Genomic DNA, 22,063 nt, shown 5'->3' on the forward strand with positions numbered 1-22,063 from the left:
CTTTCCCAGTGGACTCTGGTCAAGCTTTGCTCAATAGTAGGAGGGCAGAATCATGTGTATGGTCGGGAGCAACCATTTTGTGCTGTCCGGGTCTGGAGGAGTGGTACCAGGGACTTGGAGAGCCTAATTGAGGGCACTTCCAGTGCTTGAAATCATACCTCCGTCACCGTTTACGGTGTGGGGGTATGATTGCATCATGTTTGATACCAAACATAATCGGATTCGTTGCCGCCAGTTTCGAGATGGTCATCGCGTAATTACGCGGTGCCCCTCCTATATGGTATATGACTGCTTCACTGACAACCCAGAAGAGTAGACTCCGTAGGCAGTAGTGGTGTCTTGCTCATGCAGGGGCACCCTCTCACTTAGAACCAAGCATCCTGCCTTCAGGATTGCAAATAGTATATTTTGAGAACAAGGCTACCCCATCAAGCGAACCTGGGGTGAGTATATGCTTTTTAAAGAAACAGTGGTTCAAGGGTGGCCTGATAAGGTCCTGAAGAGAATATAGCGAATAATGAATTAACGCTAGGGAGCTAGAGATGTAGGTTCTTGTAGAATCTTTTATTTACTTTCTTTTTTTATTTACAATTCTTATAATGTTTTTTCAGGTGCTCAAGTGAGTGACAAGTTGTGAAGACCGTCTGTGATGATTATAATTAAATAAAAAGAAATTGAAGAATTGCTCAAGACCGAATTGCTGCACTTTAGTGCGTTAAACTGATTGTGCATGGACGATGAAAAAGGCAATACAATCATGCATCTTAAGGCTATTCATCTGTATGTTCTGCAGGGGATCAATATATACTCGTATACAACACACAAGGCATACATCTCTGTAATGGCACACAAAAACAACTATTGATCTAGAATGTATGACTCCTTGAATGTGTGCAGTACATTCCAAAACACTGAATACATTAGTTATTGAGCGAAAATACCACACGTTGGTTTGTCTTTGTGGGCAGACCGAACACAGGCTGGTGTCCTGTCTCCATTTGTCCTTGTCTCAGGAGAGCTGAATTGTGAAGTCCCTTATGGGCGATCCATTCTCCTCACTGGTTTAATATATGTTTGCAACCATTGGCATATCTTCTTCACACACAGTGAGTCCATTTTTACGTATACAGATGGCGCTCTGCTTATTGACACATCATTCAGCCACCTGCTTGGCTTCCATGAGATTATCGGTGTTAGCTAACTTTCTAAAGCTTCATCCTTTGAGAACCTGGGTCCTTTAGGCTGTTTATATCCATATGGACTACAGTTGATTAGCCAACATTCCTGGGACACTGCCACATCTAGAGCAGCTTGCAATATGGGTAACACACTTCATACATATTCCTTGGAGCCTAAGGTGGCATCAGTAGCCAGCCTCTCAGTTTACCAGTTGCCAGTCTCTATTTTTACCATTTGAGAATCCTCTGCTGTACCTTGCCCATTATGAACATGTCTGCACCACCATACTTACTGCTATAATACTTTCCAGAATTGACTACAAGAGTAGCGCATAATTGAAAGCAGTTGACTAGCTTTTTGGCCGGCTTCATCTAGTAGTGAATGCTGCACAAGATTGCTTGGTCTTGAGGAATGGGTCCATAGCTCGTGAACGCTACATTAAGTACATGGGCTACCAGTGCGTAAGAGTACTGTTTAAATCTCTGAACATAGATAAAGCTCTGTAAGCTTGAATATCTGACTGTGTCACAGCTAGATTTAACTTTATGTGCTTGGTGTAAATCGGACTGCCTTTGTAGATCAGCCAGTTGTGCGCTTCTTCACAATCCGTTCGCTTTATGAATTGCATGATCGAGACCGCTTTCTCTACGGAAACCTCTTTTTGGCTCTCTTTGGAACTTTTGAAAGTTACAAACATTTTAAAAACATGGTTGCTTGCTGTCTAAATTTTGTTAAGCATCTTGGCGTATGGACGGATTTCTGTCCTTTGATACCAAGAAGCTTTCGTTGTTGTGCTCTTCAAATAGAAATGAACATGACACGCTGGAAAGCACTTTTTGTGTGCACGTTAGCTACCAAAACAATAATATTTATCATCTTCACATGGTAGCATCTGTAGAGTCCTGTTGGACATGTATTTTTAAGAATGGGCCGAGTTTGGAAACATGACCATGTCCAAGCCATGGTGTCCCTTACCATATGGTAGGTGCCAAAATGGTGAATCGTTTTTTGCTCACCCCACCTCTCCGGTTTGGACCCAGTCATATGCAAATCAGTCTTGACCCTGCTCCTCATGGGAACAGTCCAGCCCGAACTACCAGGTGCTCCCTGAACTGGAAACAGCATCCTGGGACCGGTTTCGGGGCACCACCCCTAATCAGCCAGGCTAGCTTGAATTCAGTGGCACAGTAAGCATGGGACACACGTCTGGGCATACACTTCCCACAAGTGACAAAAGCAAAAAAAAGTACAGATGATGTACGGAATGCTGAACCAACCAAACATTCACCCCCAATCACAAGTCTGGGTCCAATCTGGGGTGGCATGGTGAGCAAAAGGACAATAGTCATTTAATCCAGATCTGTGACTGGGTGAGTATGTTTGATTTAGTCAGCATTCTGTCCCTCATTTGTTTGCGTAGCATTAGATTAAAATGTGTCATGGCCCTTAACTGACCCCATTCCTGAATTCAAGAAAGCGAATCAGACACGATACAACAGTGAATGATTACAAAGGCATTGGATATTTCTGTTTTCACGTTATCTAGAGCGATAGTAAAGAAAACTGCCTCTGCGCTCCACCTGCTGATTTTCTTGAATTCGATACAGCAGTGCAACTGTTCCTCTAGGGCTTGTTCCAACAGTTTTCAAGTGTAGGAGGGGTTGGAAACTCTCTGGAAATTTCCTAGACCTCTTCACCATAAGAATGTTATTCCTAATCCATAAATATTCTGTAATGGGTTTTAGAAATGTGGATTTTTTTGTTTTTGTTTAAATCACCCAACCATTATTATTTAGAGTTCAGAAGATCCATGAATACAGTGACTTATTCTTAAAGCTTCTTGTCTCCTTTTCCCATTAGCCTTGTGTGCCTGTATGTGTATCTGCAACAAAGAGACAATGTCTTTTTTTTGTTGTTTTTTTTCTATATCCTCATTTGCCGTCTTGCCGCCCATAGCTTCTAGCTTAAACCACCACTGGGCTGTATTATCTCTTAGGCTGGTTAAAGTGATAGGGCGTCAACACATTCTTGAATCTGGCCTTTCTCTTAACTATCCTTCTTGACCACCTGACTCAACGAATGTGTCCTCCACCATCACTATTTTTCGACGTGGGAAAGTCCATATACCAGCGAGACAGGCACGGGCTTAATCATCGGACTTTAACATAAATGTAATTCAACCAAAATTTAACAGGAAGGGTATCCAAAAACCTCTATTTCTTTTAGAACGGTCTAAAATATCAAGCTTAGCCATGTATCTCATGGCCAAGATCCAATCCATAAAACTAGGACTAAGTGGTGAGACCCATAGTTTACATATCTCTCGACGTGCTAGGAACATGGCATAAAAAATAAGTCTTACATTATTATTCAAAAGTCTATTTTGCAAATCATATCTCCCCGTAATAATTAATTCAGGGCTTACCTCAATGCAATGGTTCAGAGATTTGGAGAGAGAATTACTTACATCAATCCAGAATTGCTTGATATTTGGGCAAGATACAAACATATGTAAGTCATCGACGTTTGAAGCCTTACATTTTGGACATCTCACAATTCCTCCATCTTTGAATTTAGAGAGTCTATATGGAGACCAATATGCCCTGTGGATGGTAAATAAGAGATTTCGCCTTAAGTTTGCAGATTTAACAATTCTATATAGCATGCTCATAGTTACTTGCCATTGGTCTTCTGTCGCAATCCTCGGCAAGCTTTCCTTCCACAGGGTCTCAGGCAGGTCGAATGGTCCGTCCTCTATTTCAAGTATTTGCCAATACAAGAAAGCTACTTCCTTCTTGAAGATCCCTGTTTCCAATTTTAACTCAAAATCGTTTTCCTTTCCGATCCCTGAATCCAATTGATTTGCCCAGCTTTGGATTTGTAGATATTTGTATTTTGAGAAAACTGGGCCCCACATTTGCTGGCAGAAACCCCAAGAAATTAAATTGCCATCTTGAAACAAGTCTTTCCACCTTTGGAGAGCAGGTTCCTTTTTCAGATGTATTGCTAGCGCGTCTTTTGTCCAGGAAGGAGCCCCGGGAGAGTCCCATATTGGAGCCATATAACTGAAATAGGGCAATTTAGATATTTTCCTAACTTTATGCCATAACTCAGTTAAGTCTCTCAAAGTCTTAAGTCTCACCTTTTTAAAAAATTTGGGGTCTGCAAACTTATACAAAAAACCAAACTCATGGTACCCAGACCTTTTCAGCATTATTTCGAATAGACCGCCAATTTGGGTATTATGAAGGGTACCCAACAACATCCTGCAGTTTTTTAAGAAAAAGGCCCATGCGTAAATTTGTATGTCTGGAGCCGCCAACCCTCCCTTATTTAGTCTCCTCCTTATTTTCTTCCATGAAATTCGGGAGGACTTTGACGCCCATATAAATGATATTATCAGACTCTGTAACTTTGCCAACCATTCCTTCTTAAAACTCAGCGGAATAGTCTCAAACAAGAAAGTAATTTTAGGTATAATGACCATCTTTACGAGATTATATCTTCCGTATATTGAAATGGGTAAGTTCATCCAGCCTTTTAAGGTGTCAGTAACTTCTTTTTTCACTCTATCAAAGTTGGTTTTTGCCAAGTCCTCAATCTTTTGCGTAATCCTAACCCCAAGATATCTCATTGCTGCTGTGGTTTTTACTCCTCCTGTATTGAGATTCCAGGTCATTATTTCAGTTTTATCTTGATTTAACTGATAGCCGGAGATCTTGCCAAAATCCTTTATCTTCACTAGATTTTTCAAGGAGTCGACCAAATTAGAAGAATAAACAATTATGTCATCTGCCTAAAGTCCAAGTTTCTTTGACCAATCCATCACAACGAAGGGGGGTATCTCTTCTGCAGCTCTAATTTTGCATGCAAGAGGCTCTATGTAAATGTTAAAAAGCAGCGGTGATAAGGGGCAACCTTGTCGGGTGCCCCGCATTACTCTAATAAGAAGTGTAAGAACACCATTTACCAAAACTCGCGATATCGGGGCACAATACAAGGAAAAAATAGATTGCGTAAACTTGTCTCCCAAATTAAGATGATGCAATAGTGCTTTTAGGTATACAAAATTGACTCGATCAAAGGCCTTGGCAGCGTCTAACGCGATCACTGCCAAGGGATAATCATAGTTAGATGCTAAGTCTATCATTCCTACCAAAGAGTAAGTCAGTTCTTTTAGGTATCTCTTCTTAATAAAACCCCTTTGATCTTCATGAATCACTTTATGAATAACCACACTGAGTCTGTCAGCTAGAATTTTAGAAAAAAATTTGTAGTCACAATTTAAGAGTGAAATGGGCCTGTAAGCATCCAGACTCTTTGGAGATTTCCCTGGTTTAAGTATTAAAACAATAGTTGCCTCATTCCATGAGCTGGGAATTGCTACTTCGCCTCTAAAGATTTTATTATACAGATGACATAATATAGGAACCAATATATTGCCAAGAACTTTGTATACTTCTGCAGGAAGGCCATCTGGCCCAGGTGCTTTTCCCCTTTTACTTTCCTTAATCACCTTCTGCACCTCTTCTTGTGTAATCTCTTTATTTAACTCCAACATATCCTCCGTTGTAAATGGATTTACTAAGGATAGCCATCTCTCAATCTCAAGCCTGTTTGGACAAAGGTCCTCTGTATAGACATTCACAAAGTGATCATGAAACGCTTCTACGATTTGTTTCCTTTCTGTTAACAGTTGGCCTGTGCCCATTTTCTTAATCTCTTTGATTTGATTACGTGTGACGTCTTTCTTGGCTTTCCACGCTAGTAGCTTGCCACATCCTTCTCCATATGAAAAATGTGCCAGCTGACTGGCTTCCCATCTTTCCTTAACTCTCTGAGTAAGTGCTGCCGTAAGTTGGGTCTTTAAATCCAGGAGCTTTTTCTCCCCTGCTTCCTCTAAGATGACGCTGCCCTGGGGAATTCGACTAGCTTCACATTTTCGAATCTCTTTTTCTAAATTCGGTACTATGGTACAATCTTCGCTTTTTCGCTCCCTGAGCTCCCATTCTTCCTCGCATAAAGGCCTTACAAGTCTCACAAACTATATCCTCCTTGGCAGAACCCACATTTGCATCTAGAAAAACTTGTACTTCTTCTTTGAGGAGTTCTAGAACTTCTACATCTGCTAAGATTGTACGATCTAGTCTCCAGACAGAAGTCATTTCTTCTACTTCTAAACTTAAGTTTAAACTCACTGCAGAGTGATCTGATAAATGCGCCCCTAAATGTTCTACACTTGTAACTCGCTCTTTTAACCTAGTGTCTACCAAAAAGAAATCTATCCTTGAACTATGCTTATATTTTTTGTTATAAAAAGTAAATCCCAATTGCTGTATTGCTTTAGATCTCCAAATATCACAAAGCCCTTGCTGGAGCATAACTGATTTTACCTTCGCAGTTATTTTACTATTAACTATTGCCCTAACGTTACCAGTTCTATCCAACTTGCCATCTAGTACTGTATTAAAGTCTCCTGCCATAATAATTTTACCTGGAAACTCCAGCAACTCCAATTCAATTTTTTCCAAAATTGTAGGGTCGTCCTCATTCGGGCCGTAATAACCTACTACTACCAGCACTTCGGTCGGAGTTCGTATCTTACATATCACCCATCTTCCTCTACTATCTACTAAATTATTTTCAACTACTATATCAGTTCCTTTTCTAATCAGAATAGCTACGGCTTTTGTCACCAGATCTTGGGCTGTAAAGATGGCATTTGCAATCCACTTTTGATTACCAAATATCTCCTTGCTTTCCTTTTGTGTTAAATGCGTCTCTTGCAGGATGATATAAAGAGACAATGTCGTTTGATCCTTACACTTTATTTACAGTCTCACTCCCATCCGCAAAGCTTTTTTTTTTTAAAGAGATTTAGTTCAATTATAACTGTAAATCTTTTACCTGAATCATGCCTGAAGATGGCCATTCCAGGTGCATGCTAATGGAAATATGTCACTTGAAACCAATTTTGAAATCTCTAATTATTTTTTTCAGGACTTATTCTCGAAGTCAGACCCCTACTTGGAGTTTTACAGGCAGACACCCGATGGAAGGTGGCAGCTCGCTCACAGAACAGAGGTAAGGCTGATTTTCTTTTAGAATAAACTCGATCAATCGTTGAACAGTTTCTCCTGCTAGGGGAAATGGTGCACCATATCTGGAAAAGATCGCTTGCCATAGCATTTTGTTACTGGATAATTGGGGTTGTTCTTAGCTTTGGAGCAGTGTATTTATTTTGTCAACAGCTAGTTTTTGTATCCTTAAACACGCCGTCAAGGTTGTGGTAATTTGTAATCTTGCAGAATACCTGTATTAGAGCCCTAGAAACAGTAGGGGCACAGTTAGTTCGTCACATAATATACGAAGTCCGGAGGAAAAGGTAATTTTTTTAAAAATCTGATCAGACTGCATCTTTGAGGCAAAGTGTCAATGTTGGCTAAACGTTAGCACGTTGCTATAGTACATGCATTTAAGTGCAATAACTAAAAACAAGCATTTACAATGCAATGGTCTTGGCATTATTAAAGGTAGAGCTATTGGCATTGTTCATGACATTTTTTTTTAATCTTAAATAAATGGCATTGTCATTTACATTGCCAATAGCTTAATCGTTAAATAAATGGCATTGTCATTTACAATGCCAATAGCTTAATAGCTTGCAAATGCATGACCTATTGCATTTACACCCACACAGAGCCAACCACACAAAGCGCCCCACACACACAGCCCCACACACACACACAGAGCCCCCCCCACACACACACACACACAGAGCCCCCCCACACACAGAGCCCCCCCCACACACACACAGAGCCCCCCTCCCCCCACACACACACAGCCCCCCTCCCACACACACACAGAGCCACCCCCACCCCCACACAGAGCCACCCCCACACACACAGAGCCACCCCCACACACACACACCCACACCCAGAGCCACACACACACCCACACCCAGAGCCACACACACACCCACACCCAGAGCCACACACACACACCCACACCCAGAGCCACACACACACACCCACACCCAGAGCCACACACACACACCCACACCCAGAGCCACACACACACACCCACACCCAGAGCCACACACACACACCCACACCCAGAGCCACACCCACACCCAGAGCCACACACACACACACACCCACACCCAGAGCCACACACACACACCCAGAGCCACACACACACACCGCCACACACACACACACACACACACACACACACACACACACACACACACACACACACACACACACACACACACACACACAGAGCTACACACACACCCACACCAAGAGCCACACACACCCAGAGCCACACACACAAACAGGAGAGCAAGCACAGCGAGTGGAGCAAGCACAGCCAGAGGAGCAAGCACAGCCAGGGGGCAGGGGAGCAAGCACAGCCAGGGGGCAGGGGAGCAAGCACAGCCAGGGGGCAGGGGAGCAAGCACAGCCAGGGGGCAGGGGGGCAAGCACAGCCAGGGGGCAGGGGGGCAAGCACAGGCAGGGGGGCAAGCACAGCCAGGGGGCAGGGGGGCAAGCACAGGCAGGGAAGCAAGCACAGCCAGGGGGCAGGGGAGCAAACACAGCCAGGGGGCAGAGGAGCAAGCACAGCCAGGGGTCGTAACGCAGCACAAGCACTACCTATCATTCCATTCTGCGATTGGGTAACTGAACAGCCTTTCGCGATAACACCCTTCTCCAATCATCAATGGACCACGTTTTCCACATCAAAGTTGTTCTTGGCCCCCGTTGTGCCAAATCTGACTCCTACCAGTGTATGTTTAAAAAAAAAAGAAACTTTATTGAGAACTTGTGGCTATTGCATGTCACTAACAGCAATTAATAGCAGTACAAACAACCACCTTATCAAAATGAAAGGGAAACGAGGGGGTTGGGGTTGAGGAGCTCACGCACACACAAGCAACGAGGGGGGGTGAGGAGCTCACGCACACAAGCAACGAGGGGGGGGGGGTGGGGGAGCTCACGCACGCAGAAGCCATGAGGGTGGAGGGGGGTGAGGAGCTCACGCATGCAGAAGCCATGATGGTGGAGGGGGGTGAGGAGCTCACGCATGCAGAAGCCACGAGGGGGGTGAGGAGCTTACGCACACAAGCAACGAGGGGGGGTGAGGAGCTCACGCACATAAGCAACGAGGGGGGAGGGGGTGAGGAGCTTACGCACACAAGCAAGGAGGGGGGGAGGGGGGTAGGGGGGTGAGGAGCTCACGCACACAAGCAACGAGGGGGGGTGGGGGAGCTCACGCACGCAGAAGCCATGAGGGTGGAGGGGGGTGAGGAGCTCACGCATGCAGAAGCCATGAGGGTGGAGGGGGGTGAGGAGCTCACGCATGCAGAAGCCACGAGGGGGGTGAGGAGCTTACGCACACTAGCAACGAGGGGGGGTGAGGTGCTCACGCACACAAGCAATGAGGGGGGGTGAGGAGCTCACGCACATAAGCAACGAGGGGGGAGGGGGTGAGGAGCTTACGCACACAAGCAACGAGGGGGGAGGGGGGTGAGGAGCTCACGCACACAAGCAACGAGGAGGGGTGGGGGTGAGGAGCTCACGCACACAAGCAACAAGGGGGGTGAGGAGCTCACGCACACACAAGCAACGAGGGGGGAGGGGGTGAGGAGCTCACACACACAAGCAACGAGGGGGGGGGGGGTGAGGAGCTTACGCGCACAGAGCCACTTAAATTCCGCACTTTTAGTTTCTCATTCATCCAGAAGATGATTTTCATCTAAATGCTTAATATATGCCTTTTACTCTGAAGCTATGATAAAGGCCCAAATGCTGTTATGACAATACCACCCAGTGTGCTGGACAATAATTTTCACTGCATGCCCCTGTATGCCTCCCGAGAGGTGCACCTTTATGGCACAAAACATGTAATCGTTTAGCAACAGCCCTTACTAAGAGGCCTATAATTGTAGGAGCATGACCCTGCTCACTTGCCTGTGCCGATTTGAAGTGTGCAGTCAGAGAGCTTATGTTGCTGCACAAGACTTCAGATTCCAGTGTTCCCAATCTGTCACCTTTCAGGCACACAGAGTAAATGCACCATATGAGCCTTGAGGGGAATCGTTAAACCTGCGCACTAAACTATCCCCCCCATTCCCACCCACAAAGGCATCTGGGAGAGTGTGCAGTCAAACGCCTGCCTGGGTAATCAATGTAATAGCCTCTCCCCGCAGAAGGAAAATGACATTTCCTTGTGCTCAAGATGGGAAAGCCGGATTGTGCAGTGCGAGCAGTAAATTCGGCCTTAAATCAATTTGATCCAAGTGAAGTTGCTGCCCTGCGTGCGCCTGCGGAGCAGGGCTGTTTATTTATTTCCCACTCCCTGCACATTTGGCACATTTAACGTGCCCATTCCCGGTGCTTGGGTAGCAACATGTTTCTGTCAGTTTTACCACCACCCAATTGCAGCTGCCACCCAGTGTTGCAACGCGGGCGCGTGCTGTAGTGAGTATGGGCGCCCGGCGGGCCCGGTGGTGACTGGCAACCCATGGGGCACACTCGGACAGACACTAGGCGCTGGAATAGCAGGGAGCCTCAGAGCATGGCCCGATGGACGTGCTGGTAGAGCCTCTGGAATGGCAGGGAGGCTTCAGGGCAGGAATGGGAGTGGAGCTAGAAGTGCAGAATTGCAGGAGCGCTGCCGACCAGCATTCAAGTACATTCTTAGACTGCGGGGGCGGGGAGGAGCCGATAGTCAGGATTAAGGTAAGTTATTTGAACTGTATGTGGCTCTCAGCACTGTACAGTAAGTGATGCTGCGGGGCAGGACTGAGGTACATCGGTAGAGCAGCGGCGCTGCAGGCCAGGAATGAAGTGCCCAGACAGGGAGGCCCTGCAGTCACAGCAATGGGATATCAGTGCAGGCTGCGGGTGAGGGCTGAGTTGGGCCAGGAACACTGGACGTGGCTGCCAGGCCGGGAAAAGGAAGGACGGTTGAGGTACATTAGTCAAGCAGTGGTGGGCCTCAGTACCGGGGAAGCAAGAGGTGCCCAGCAGAGGAGTCGTGAATGTCGAGGAGCAACAGTGGGTCCTGCCCGGACAGTGAAGAGTATGTGCTCAAGATCAGATTGGTGGTGCATCCGCGGGGGGGGGGGCTTGGGTCTACGTCACACACTGGAAGACACGAACCCCGCAGTCATACCTGGAATCCATGCCTCTTCAGGGGCCAGCGAGGGTGTTGTGAGGCCCTTCCTTGGCTGCCGGCTTCTTCCTACCTGCGGGTCCAGAGCCTCCGGAATGGCAGGGAGGTTTACACGTGCCTTGCCCCTTCTCCTCCAGCTTGGTAAAACAAACACTTCGCGTGCCTTCAGCCTCCGTGGAGAAATGTGTAGCGTGGAGCCTGCGTGTTGGGGGCTGCTGGCCCAGCCAGGAGGACATGCTCAGCACGGCGCTGGTGGCCATGGGGAGTACAGGCTGTGCGAGCTGCTGGACGGGGTGTAGTGGGGCTGCTGCTTGTGCGCTCTGGCTCCAGCTCCGTGATAGGCAACGGTAAAAGGCACAAACAGGGGTGCAGAAGCACTAAAAACGGCACAAACGGGAGCAGAGGCAGAGGCTCGAGGCTCACCTTCACTGCAGGTGAAAACAAAATGGCGGCCTCAAGCTTCCGAAATTTTTCGGATTTGGGGGCGTGTTTGGTGTTCTCAGAATGGGCATGGCCTAAATGTGGAAAGAAGAACACCGAACACACCTCCAAATCCGAAAAGGACGGAGCCTATTCGGAGGGACGGCTCTCTCCTCCATTGGCTGGCCTCGGTTTAGGAAGCCAGTCAATGGGAGAGAGGCAAAAACAGAGGCGGGACAAATAGTCCACTCTAAGAAACATTAAATCTCGGTACTTCCGGTTCTGCCTTCGGCAGACCGGATATTACCTCGACCTAAACAGGTAGTCGCCTGAAACAAGAGTGGTGTGTTATTAGAAACGATGTGCATTAGTTGGCTCATTGAAGCAGAATATGAAGAAACCATGTGCGGTCCTAGATTTTCAGTGTAGTTCAAAATAGTAGTTATATGGGCTGGCACCCGTTATACAATATACATTCTTTAGAATGGTCTAATATTTGGCAAAGTTGGCCCAAAGCAATTGGAAATTGGCTTGCCCCAAAAAACTGATGCGTGTGTTCGGACGGTCATATTAACAAAGCGGGTGGTCGTGATATCCAACCCAGAATAATATAGAAAAAGTATTACTTTCAAAATGCATATGGTCAGAGGCGTAGAGGGGGAACTAAAACAAAGTAGTATGTTTCCTTAATGTTAGATAGAGGTTTGTTTAGGGATCTACTTGTTACAATAGTGTACAAAACGGAGTCCTAGCTTTGCTGTAAACAGCTGGCCCTCTGAGAGCAGCCACATGAAGAAATGCCTCTTGTATACCTGGGTATGCTGGAAATAAAATAGAAGCACGACATTAATTGAAAGATGTCAGGTGGCGCTACTTTAGTAGGCACCACCTTGTATGTGCAGGCATACTAGCATATATGACATAACAGAAGAGTTGGCAATGTGGTGCTAAAATGTCTTACTATGTTATGTAAGACAACAGTAAATATAAAAAAACATATTGCATTTTGAGCCATACTTAGAAAGGTCAATTATCATCCCATTTTAGGATTATAAAACAACGAGAAGCGATGCTGAATCCTAGTATGAAAGGTACAAATAACTTTATGAAATATATTTTTGCAAGGGTGTGACCGGTTTGTGCAAGAAAAGGCTGGCCACCATGGGAGAAAATATACAGAAATATATATATATAATTTTTTTTTGCAAGACCTTTATTGCAAACGTGCTCACAAACACAGCAGAATGCCTACAACCCTATATAGGGCCGGCTGCCATCATATCAACAGTAGGTATCTGCAAGCACAAATCAAAGGATATCAGGCAGGGACAGTCCAAGAACGTAGAGGGCAAAAAGTGTCCACAGTTCAATTCAATATCATCCTCCACATGCGTTCCCCGCTCATCACCTGTAGGTCTTATTTTATAGTTTTATACGTAACAGCAACGACCCCCACCCCCCAAACCCAAACAATCCCGGTCCCAGGTCACAGTAAAGTTCATCGTATTAATGTTGAATGGTAAATCAATGTAGAAGGTACGCAAGGTACTGCCATCAGTTGTATAAGCAGTGCAACCCCAGATACGAAATTCATCATGTGCCATCAGTCGTCGTGCAAGAACAGTGAAAATTAGACAGGACAGCCCCCCCCAAGAGCCACACTCACCAGCAGAAATAGATATCCCATTGGCGATAACAACTCAGCCCAACCATTCAGTCATGCAAATCCTCAAGCACACCAACACCAGGCATTCAATCCCCGCCCTCGCCATCAGAACTGTCGTCCTCCTCCAATGCAAGCATATATGTAGTGTATGGAGCCCAAATGTCCCGCTGACGTGACTTTTCGGGCAGAGTTTCAGCATAGCAGGTTAACTGATCCCTGCAGTAGGCCAGGTCCTTTAACCACAGTTGCACATCGGGCGCCCGCCTGCCACCCCACACCATAGCCACCCTCCGCTTAGCAAGTTGTAAAGCCAGTACAATCAATTTCCGTTCCCCACAAGGCACTCCAGAGGCAAGCCCCAGCAAGCATAACCGTATATCCATCGCAACCTCCGTGGCCGTCATCTTAGTCAGCGCCTCAGTCACAGCCAACCAGAATCCATACACCCGGGCACACCCCCACGCCAAATGCACAAAATCTGCATCATCCTCTCCACACCGGACACACTTTGCAGTGTCCCGAAGACCATATCTGACCAGCTGTGCTGGCGTGTAATACCACTGATGTAGAAATTTAAAGTGGAGTAGGCGGAAATTGCCATTAGCCACGTAGCCCCCAGTCCTGGAGCAGCATTCAGTCCACTCCTCATCCGTTAACGGCTCAGGCAGACTCCTATCCCATCTGGCCCTAGCCAGTAGAGCCCCCCCCCCCCTTCGTCTTCTTGAGCAGCACGGTATAGTCTGGAGAGCAGTTTAACTCTGTCTGTCGCGGTGTAGATTAATTGCAAAGCGCCCAGTGCTAAGGGTTCCTCCGGATATGTAGGATATAAGGAGTGTATGGCCGCACGGAGTCTAACATAAATAAAGGTAGCCATGACCACATTCGTGGACTGCTCAGTCACAGTTTGTAATGGAAGGAACTTGGCCCCCGGGAAGAGATCCCCCATAGTGTGGAGACCAGCACCCTGAAGAACCTGCAAACCACCAATTTCACTCGACACCGAGATATCCGAATGATACAACAGCGGCATGCTAGGAGCATAGAGCGGTAACCTGCCAGCTCTTCTACCAAGCTCATGCCAGGCATTCGCTGTGGAACGGACTGTATCCACCTCACCCTTGTCGAACACCGAGTGAGTGTTACCCACCATAGCTCTCAACGGGTACGGCAGAGTAGCGCTGGCCTCAAGTGCCACGTGAGGAGTGTACGGGGGCGCAGACACCCAATAGGCAGCGAAGTGCGCCTGCGCGCACAAGTAATATAGCTTCATATCCGGCACGGCGAAACCACCCAGGGCGTAGGGCTTAGTCAGCACATCCCACGTCACTCGCGGCTTCTTACCAGCCCAGGTTAAGGTAGTCAGCAAAGAGCGCAGCTGCGCAAAGAAATGTGAGGTCAGTCGAAGTGGTATGTTTACAAAAAGATACAAAAATTTCGGGAGGACAACCATCTTGATTAAAGACACGCGATCAGCTAAGGTGAGAGGGAGCTTAATCCACCGAGATACCTGATCCTCCAGTTTGGAGACAGCCACACCATAATTGGCTCTAATTACCTCCTGACTATCCCGATTAATCTGGATCCCTAGGTAGCGCACCGGATCCACAGCCCACTCCAGTGGAAATTCCAGAGGGAACGGAACTGTGACGTCTGTGAGAGGTAGCATAACAGATTTATCCCAGTTGATAGTCAAACCGGATGAACTCCCGAAGGATAGGTTCAAGATAGCGTGCAGGCTCGCGCACATACAGCACCATGTCATCGGCATACATGGACACAGCCAATGAACGAAGGGGGAATTTCAAAGCCGCGTCTGCATACCTTTGTCTCAGAACACAGGCCAGGGGCTCCATCACTATAGCAAACAATAAAGGTGAGAGAGGGCAACCCTGCCGTGTGCCCCTCCGCACCGGGAACGAGTTCGAGACATGGCCGTTGACCCGCACACGGGTCACAGGGTCAGTGTAAAGAAGAGTCACCAACGATGTAAAAAAGAAGGGCACCCCCATGCGATGTAAAATAGCTATCATATACCTCCATGCCACTGAGTCGAATGCCTTCGCGGCATCAAGCATAACAGCCACTGCAGCCAGTTCCGGTTTGAGTAAATGTAATACAGCAAAAAGAGCCCTGAGATTGTGGGTGGTAGACCGAAGCGGTATGAACCCCGACTGATCAGGCAGCACCATTACCGGAAGTAGCAGCCGCAGGCGAGTTGCAAGCACCTTAGCTATAATCTTAACGTCAGTGTTCATTAGCGAGAGGGGATGATGCGACTCACAGTGGTCTGGAGGCTTCCCGGGCTTTGGCAATGCGACCAGCAGTGCCTCCCTCATTGTGGTCGGGAACTGGCCCCGTTCCACAGACTCCTCCAGCACCATCGCCAAGTGTGGAAGCAAAAGGTCAATATACTCCTTATAGAATTCGGCAGGCAAGCCGTCCGTGCCAGCAGCCTTCCCATTAGGAAGAGCAGCAATCGCCTCCCGAAACTCCTCCTCGGTGATGTGGTGCATTAGGAATTCTTGCTGACCTCTCGAAAGCCAAACCAAAGCTATATCATCAAAGTACTGAGCTATTTCTTCCTCCGTCGCTGTCTCCCGATACTCATACATACCCTCGTAATACCTTGCAAAGCAACTCAGGATGCCGGGCGTGTCAGTCACGACCTCCCCTCCATCCACAATCTCCTGCACCGCACAATGCTTGGCCCAGGGTTCCCTTATGCGATCCGCCAGCCCTTTCCCCGGTCTGCCACCCTCCCCGTAATAGCGCGCCCTGGTGTGCTTGGATAAGAACTTCACCTCCTGATCGGCCAGCTCGTTGTATTCGGAAACCTTTGATCTAATGTCGGCTAGGAGAGCTTCCCCAGGGCAGTCCTCCAACTGCCGCTCCAACACCAGCAACTCCCTTTCCAACCTAGACATGGAGTCTCTCAGGGATGTCAGGACTCCGGATTGAAGGCCAATACACGCCCCACGAATAGTCACTTTAAAGGCCTCCCACACTGTGCACATACTATCAACCGTGCCGACATTTTTCTCAAAGAACTCTACAATAATAGTTCTGAGTCGCTCGCGGAGCACCAAATCCGTCAAGGTTCCCGGAGATAAGCGCCAAGTGAACGGACCAGGCGTGCACGACGGCACCTGCAGCAGCAAGCGAACCGGCGCATGATCAGAGAGCGTGCGCGGCAAATGGTCAGCCTCCAACACCCATCCACTCACATCCCGAGTCACCAACCAGTAATCCAATCGCGACCAGGTGTCTTGAGCTGAAGTATAACAAGTACCCTCTCTCCTTCCCGGGTGCTTCAAACGCCATACATCAACCAATCCCAGTCCTTGCATACCCTCATGAACCTCAGCAGCCGCTTTCTTCCGTACCCAGGGCTTGTCCTGTTTCCTGTCCATTTCCCCATCCAAGATCACATTAAAATCCCCACCGCAAATTACAGCCGACTGTGGCAACATGTATACCTTATTCCAAAGTGCAACATAGAAATCAGGGTCATCCACATTAGGTCCATACACATTAATGAGCGTGACAGGGGCACCGCATAAAGTACCATGCACAATAATATAGCGCCCTTCCTTGTCAATGTCTTCATGCATCGTAACAAATGGCACAGACTTTTTAATCAATATCATCACACCACGTGCATATGAGGAGTAGTTCGACGCCAGTCTAACCCCCGCCCATCTCCGACCCACAGTTTCCGCAGCTTTGCCCCATAGATGTGTCTCCTGTAAGAAAGCAACATGCGTACCATGCCTGTTTAGAAACGCCAACATTTGTCTAGTCTTTTGAGGGCGGTTCAACCCCCTCACATTCAAAGTAACACATGCAATTTTACCCCCCCCCCCGGCCATCCACCCAAAGTCGACAGGAATCCCTAAACCAGCAGTGCCACCCCCCCTGTCCAGAAGGAGCACAATGCATAGAGCCCAGCAACCTCCGAAGCCCAGTAAGGAGAGTCCCCCTCATCAGGGAACACAAGGCACAGGCACTGCCCAACCCCGGTCCAACCCCTACATACCTCCCATCATACTCAATGCAATACTGTGACCATACCCAGGATCGAAACATACCCCCCAACCCCCCACCACCCACTTCAGCGTCCCCAACCTGCCAAAGCCGACCCCAGCCCCCCTCCCCCAACAACCCCAACTGTATGTTCGTAAATGTGTGGGGATCTCCCATATGTGGAGACGCAGTGGCGCACAGCTCCCGCCAGAAACCTGACGAGAGAGCGGACCGCGTTAGCGATAATGAATTCCCCCTCCCCTCCCCCCCCCAACACTCAGAGCATTAAGGATCCCTGCAAAGCATGTCCGCCCAGCAAGTGCAGCAGAGCAATCGGCTCTCCCGCCAGGATCTCATCAAGTAGAAAAAAAGGCCCAATAAGCAAATATCAAAGGTCATATGAGTAATAACACACTAGTCATACACCACCCTATGCATAATCACAGTGGGGCACAATCCAAAAGTGGATTCAAACACAGTGTTCACATGCCAATCCTCCTCAGCCCCATAAATGAGTCACAATGCAATGTTAGTGGGAGTACCGTAGACAACCAGCAATAGCAGAGGCTCGCCGAATAAAACAGGGTGAAGAGCACAGCAAGCCAGAGATGGACACTGTACCAAGTCGTATCGCATCCAGTAGGGTTAACTCTGCCAGTTGAAAATCGCCTATTCTACATCCTCCATGAGGTCTCCTTCCCCTTCCTGCTGTCCATTAGAATCCCTTTTACGTTTTTTCTGTTTCTTCGCGTAGTCCATGGCAGCCTTAGGGGTAGCAAAGATTTTGTTGTCCGATGGAGGCCCAATTCGAAGACGCGCCGGGTACAACATGGCATATGGAATGTTCTCGTCTCGCAGCAGTTGCTTCACTGGAGCGAACTCCTTGCGCGCTGTTTGCACCGCCACAGTAAAGTCAGGGAAGAACTCCAGTTTATTTCCTTGGTACTCAATGGTGCCCTTTCCCTGGCTAGCCGAAGTATAACATCTCGGTCCCTGTAATTAAGAATACGAGCGATAACAGGGCGCGGGTTGGCTCCAGGCACAGGCCGCTTTGCCAGGGAACGGTGCGCCCGCTCCACAATGAAGACCTTCGATAACTTATCCGAGCCAAAAATGTCCACCAACATTCTCTCCATAAAGTCCTCCATCCGACCCACATTGGTGGACTCCGGAAGGCCCGTAACGCGAATGTTGTTTCGTCTGGACCTTCCTTCCAACTCCTCGTTCTTCGCCTGGATCACAGCCAGCACCCTCTCCATGTTGAACACCTTAGTGGTCACCGTGGCCAGTCCATCCTCTGTAGCGGACACTCTCTGCTCCACCTCGCCCATTCGCTCGTTCTGCCGATCGAACTGCGTCGCCATATGGTCGAGCCTGTGATTGACCGCCTCCATGGTGCATTCAATGGATTGCAGCATTTTTTGCATCGCCACCAACGTGGTCTCCAGATTCGGGGCGCCGCCAACCGCCCCCGAAGGTTCAGCGTCCGGCGGTGATTGTGAGGAGGACGTCGCCGTTTTCTTTGCCTCAAAATTGATCTTGGGCTGATTACGCTCCGGCCTACCCATGGCGCCTCCACAACGCTCAACCTGGCCCAGGGGCAGCAACCCACGTGGTCGCTGGCCTAGTCTATCCTCACCCCGGCAGTCGCAGTTCAGGGCCTAGCAGCGAACCCAGAGCGGTAGGCCAAAAGCCGCAGGAGCTTCAGTAATCCTCTCGATTGCACAGAATTGCAGCGCAAAAGGTCTTCCAATCACACCGGATAGGTGCACACCTCCAACTATCAGCCACTGTGCCTCAACGCCGTTGCGTACCCCCAGCCAGGCGAAGCTCGCTCGGCGAGGCCCAGCGCGGCCTAGCGCCACCTCCGCAGCCCCGGTCTCGCGTAGGCCAGCGCCTCACTCACCTCCACCAGCGGGGCAGGATTCAAATTCGCTCGGGCTCTAGGCACCAGGTCGCCATCCACCGAGCTCCGTCCACGCCCGCAGCTCAGATCACAGGACACCAGCCGGAGTGGCCGCGCAGGCGGAGCGGATCCCAAACTCCAAGCCGGTGGGCGGACCACGCCACCAGCACACGCGCCTTCGGTCGTCCGGCAGCCAGCCAACGGCAAGTCAGAGAACTCGGGCCAAACTACCCTCGCAGCCAGGGGAGAGCACCTCACTCGAGTCCCAGGCACTTCAGGTGAGTGTTGTCATCGAGTCGGGGGGAAAAAGCAGCAGAATATACAGGATTTTACAGCAAATTCTGGACGGTCCCGGCAGAGCCTCACATACGTGCGGCCATCTTGCTCGGCGCCCTCTAGCGCCCCCCAAATATACAGAAATATTTAGTAAAATCAGAGCATGAGTATAATATTAGTGAAATTAAATGGGAGGTAAAACGTAGTAAATGTGGTGTTGTAGAGGAAAGTCTAGAAAATGAAATAATCTGCCATTTGTAATACTATGCATCATCATTCATATTGTAATGTAGCAATAATGTATATACAGCATAGTGGGCTGGACATATGGTGAAATTACAAAATACAGTAAAATATATGTATTTGGATACAGCGGATGAGAATGTACACAACTAATAGTGCAAATTAAGGAGAAATAAAGCAGTATTGGTAATTTAATAAAGCAATGTGGTTTAAAACAAGACACAGTGTCGAACAGGTAGATAATAATTCCATTACAATGAATTGGTGCTCCATATCCTGTTTCTGACTCTTTTTTTTTGTGAGTTTCTAGAACTACCCATATAGATCAGTTTAAAATGGCAAATTGTAACATAATCAGCATATTTGTTATTCATATTTATTAACCACTAATTTGATAAATCGTGATAATAATGTATGTAAAATATTTCCATTTTTGCATTCCAAACTGGCATGTTTTGCAGTTGAAAAATTTCTAAAAACCCTTGGGTAGAGACATACTTTGGTGTTCAGTAACTTGGACACATCATGCATCTATTAGTCTTGCCTCATATATAGGTAAACAAGGTGTTCATGGTGGTATTCTTTCTAAAGGCTGCTGTCTTCCAGTGCTTTGTGATTTTATTTAAATGCCTTCCCTGGCAGTACTTGAAAGCGTAATCATTGCCATCTTATAACGGAATTGCCATTTTTGTTTCCTTATAGTGTATAGTGACTGTATATTTGTTCAGTCGTATTTATTTCATGCTTATCTGACAAAATGCTCTAGATCGCTTTATCTGTAACTCTGCTTTATAGGTTTTGTGACCTGGTCTAAAAGTCACTGTTCATACTACTGTTACATTTGAATTGTGGCATCTCCGTTAAAGGTATTTCATATATGTAGGTTTTAGTAAGTGCACTAGTAGCACATGGTAGAGAATAGAGATTCGAGAATAGAGAAGCAGGATCGCATGGTAGAGAATTGCAAATTATAGGTTTACGATACAGTGAAAAATGTAATGCTGTTTTCAGTACAGGAATTTGACATTATATCGATTTTCATTAAGGTAGGCTTGTCTGAACTATTAGTACGACATAAATCCTACTTCCCAGTACAATATGCTTATTAGTATATTGTTTTGCAATGGCTCTAGACCACTTTCTCTCAAACTACCTTTTGACAGGGTTTTCAAAAGAGGATGCAAACCTGGAGCACATCATAACCAGAACTGTTTGAGTAAAAACATTGCTGTTCAGTCTGCGAACTGCCTTGTACCTGTTCATTTGAGTATGTCTAAGAAAGTAAGCTTTTGTTGTTTACATAATGTTTTATGTCCCTGAGACTGACTAACATGTCTGGTTCCTAGTTTACCTACAAAAATGCAGTGTTCCATTCGGATTCATTCAAAATCTTTCTCATTTTAAGGGAACCTGAAAGAGTGCAAGAAATAATCTCTGGTAACAGACAATGAGATGCACTTTGTCGGTTTCATAAATTGTATTGTAGGCAGCAACCGCAAAATAATACACCGTTCAAACCCTTAGGCCATCATTTTAATGTTGTTCGGAAAGCCTCCGATTTGTAGTCAGAGGCTTTCTGACATATCTTTGGTTTCACTTTCGATTGCTGTGTTACAAGGAGTCTGTTGGCCAGTCGGAACCAGCCTGTAATCCCTTAAGGACGGCGTTTTCCGCCGTCAGGATTACAATGTCGGTTTCCCACAGGCTTTTCATGTTGGGCTTTCCGACTTGAAAATCCTGTCAGAAGGCGACATATGGTGGCTGACACCCGAAAACTCCCATTTCTCTATGGGAGCTTGTGCTGCGGCCGGTTTCCGACCGCAGCACAAGCTCCCATAGAAGAAATTAAACTGTGCAGTCGCATCCTAATATTGGGGTCGGGACTGCGGACTGGAGGTCGGTCGTCCGAATTCAACAATGGTGTCGGGCAAGCGTGTTTCCGCCTGACATCCTATTGAGGCCCTTTATGTGCCTAGTTAATAGACAGTTATATACAGTTAGCATTGCTCACGGTAACACAAATTAATTAGCATTGAGATATATTTCAATTCAGGATTGTAATGAGTCCAACATCAAATGATTAACAAGGCTAGAAAATGTTGATGTTTTGATCTCCTACATGATTCAGAGGAGCACTTCGCTTAACCGCATCGCTGCGGCGGCTTTTC

The 22,063-nt window shown here is 47.3% G+C and overlaps 1 protein-coding gene across 2 annotated transcripts in view; it reads left to right on the forward strand.

Moving 5' to 3' along the window:
- CPNE3 (copine 3) overlaps positions 1–22,063 on the forward strand; it is a 460,542-nt gene that overhangs the window by 269,256 nt on the left and 169,223 nt on the right. For both annotated transcript variants that reach the window (XM_086965964.1, XM_086965965.1), the window contains exon 6: positions 7,180–7,263. In XM_086965964.1, coding sequence (XP_086822090.1) covers positions 7,180–7,263 — 84 coding nt within the window. The remainder of the gene's footprint in view (positions 1–7,179; positions 7,264–22,063) is intronic.

The sequence above is a fragment of the Lissotriton vulgaris genome, chromosome 4_1 (assembly GCF_964263255.1).
Source record: "Lissotriton vulgaris chromosome 4_1, aLisVul1.2, whole genome shotgun sequence".
Taxonomy (NCBI): domain Eukaryota; kingdom Metazoa; phylum Chordata; class Amphibia; order Caudata; family Salamandridae; genus Lissotriton; species Lissotriton vulgaris.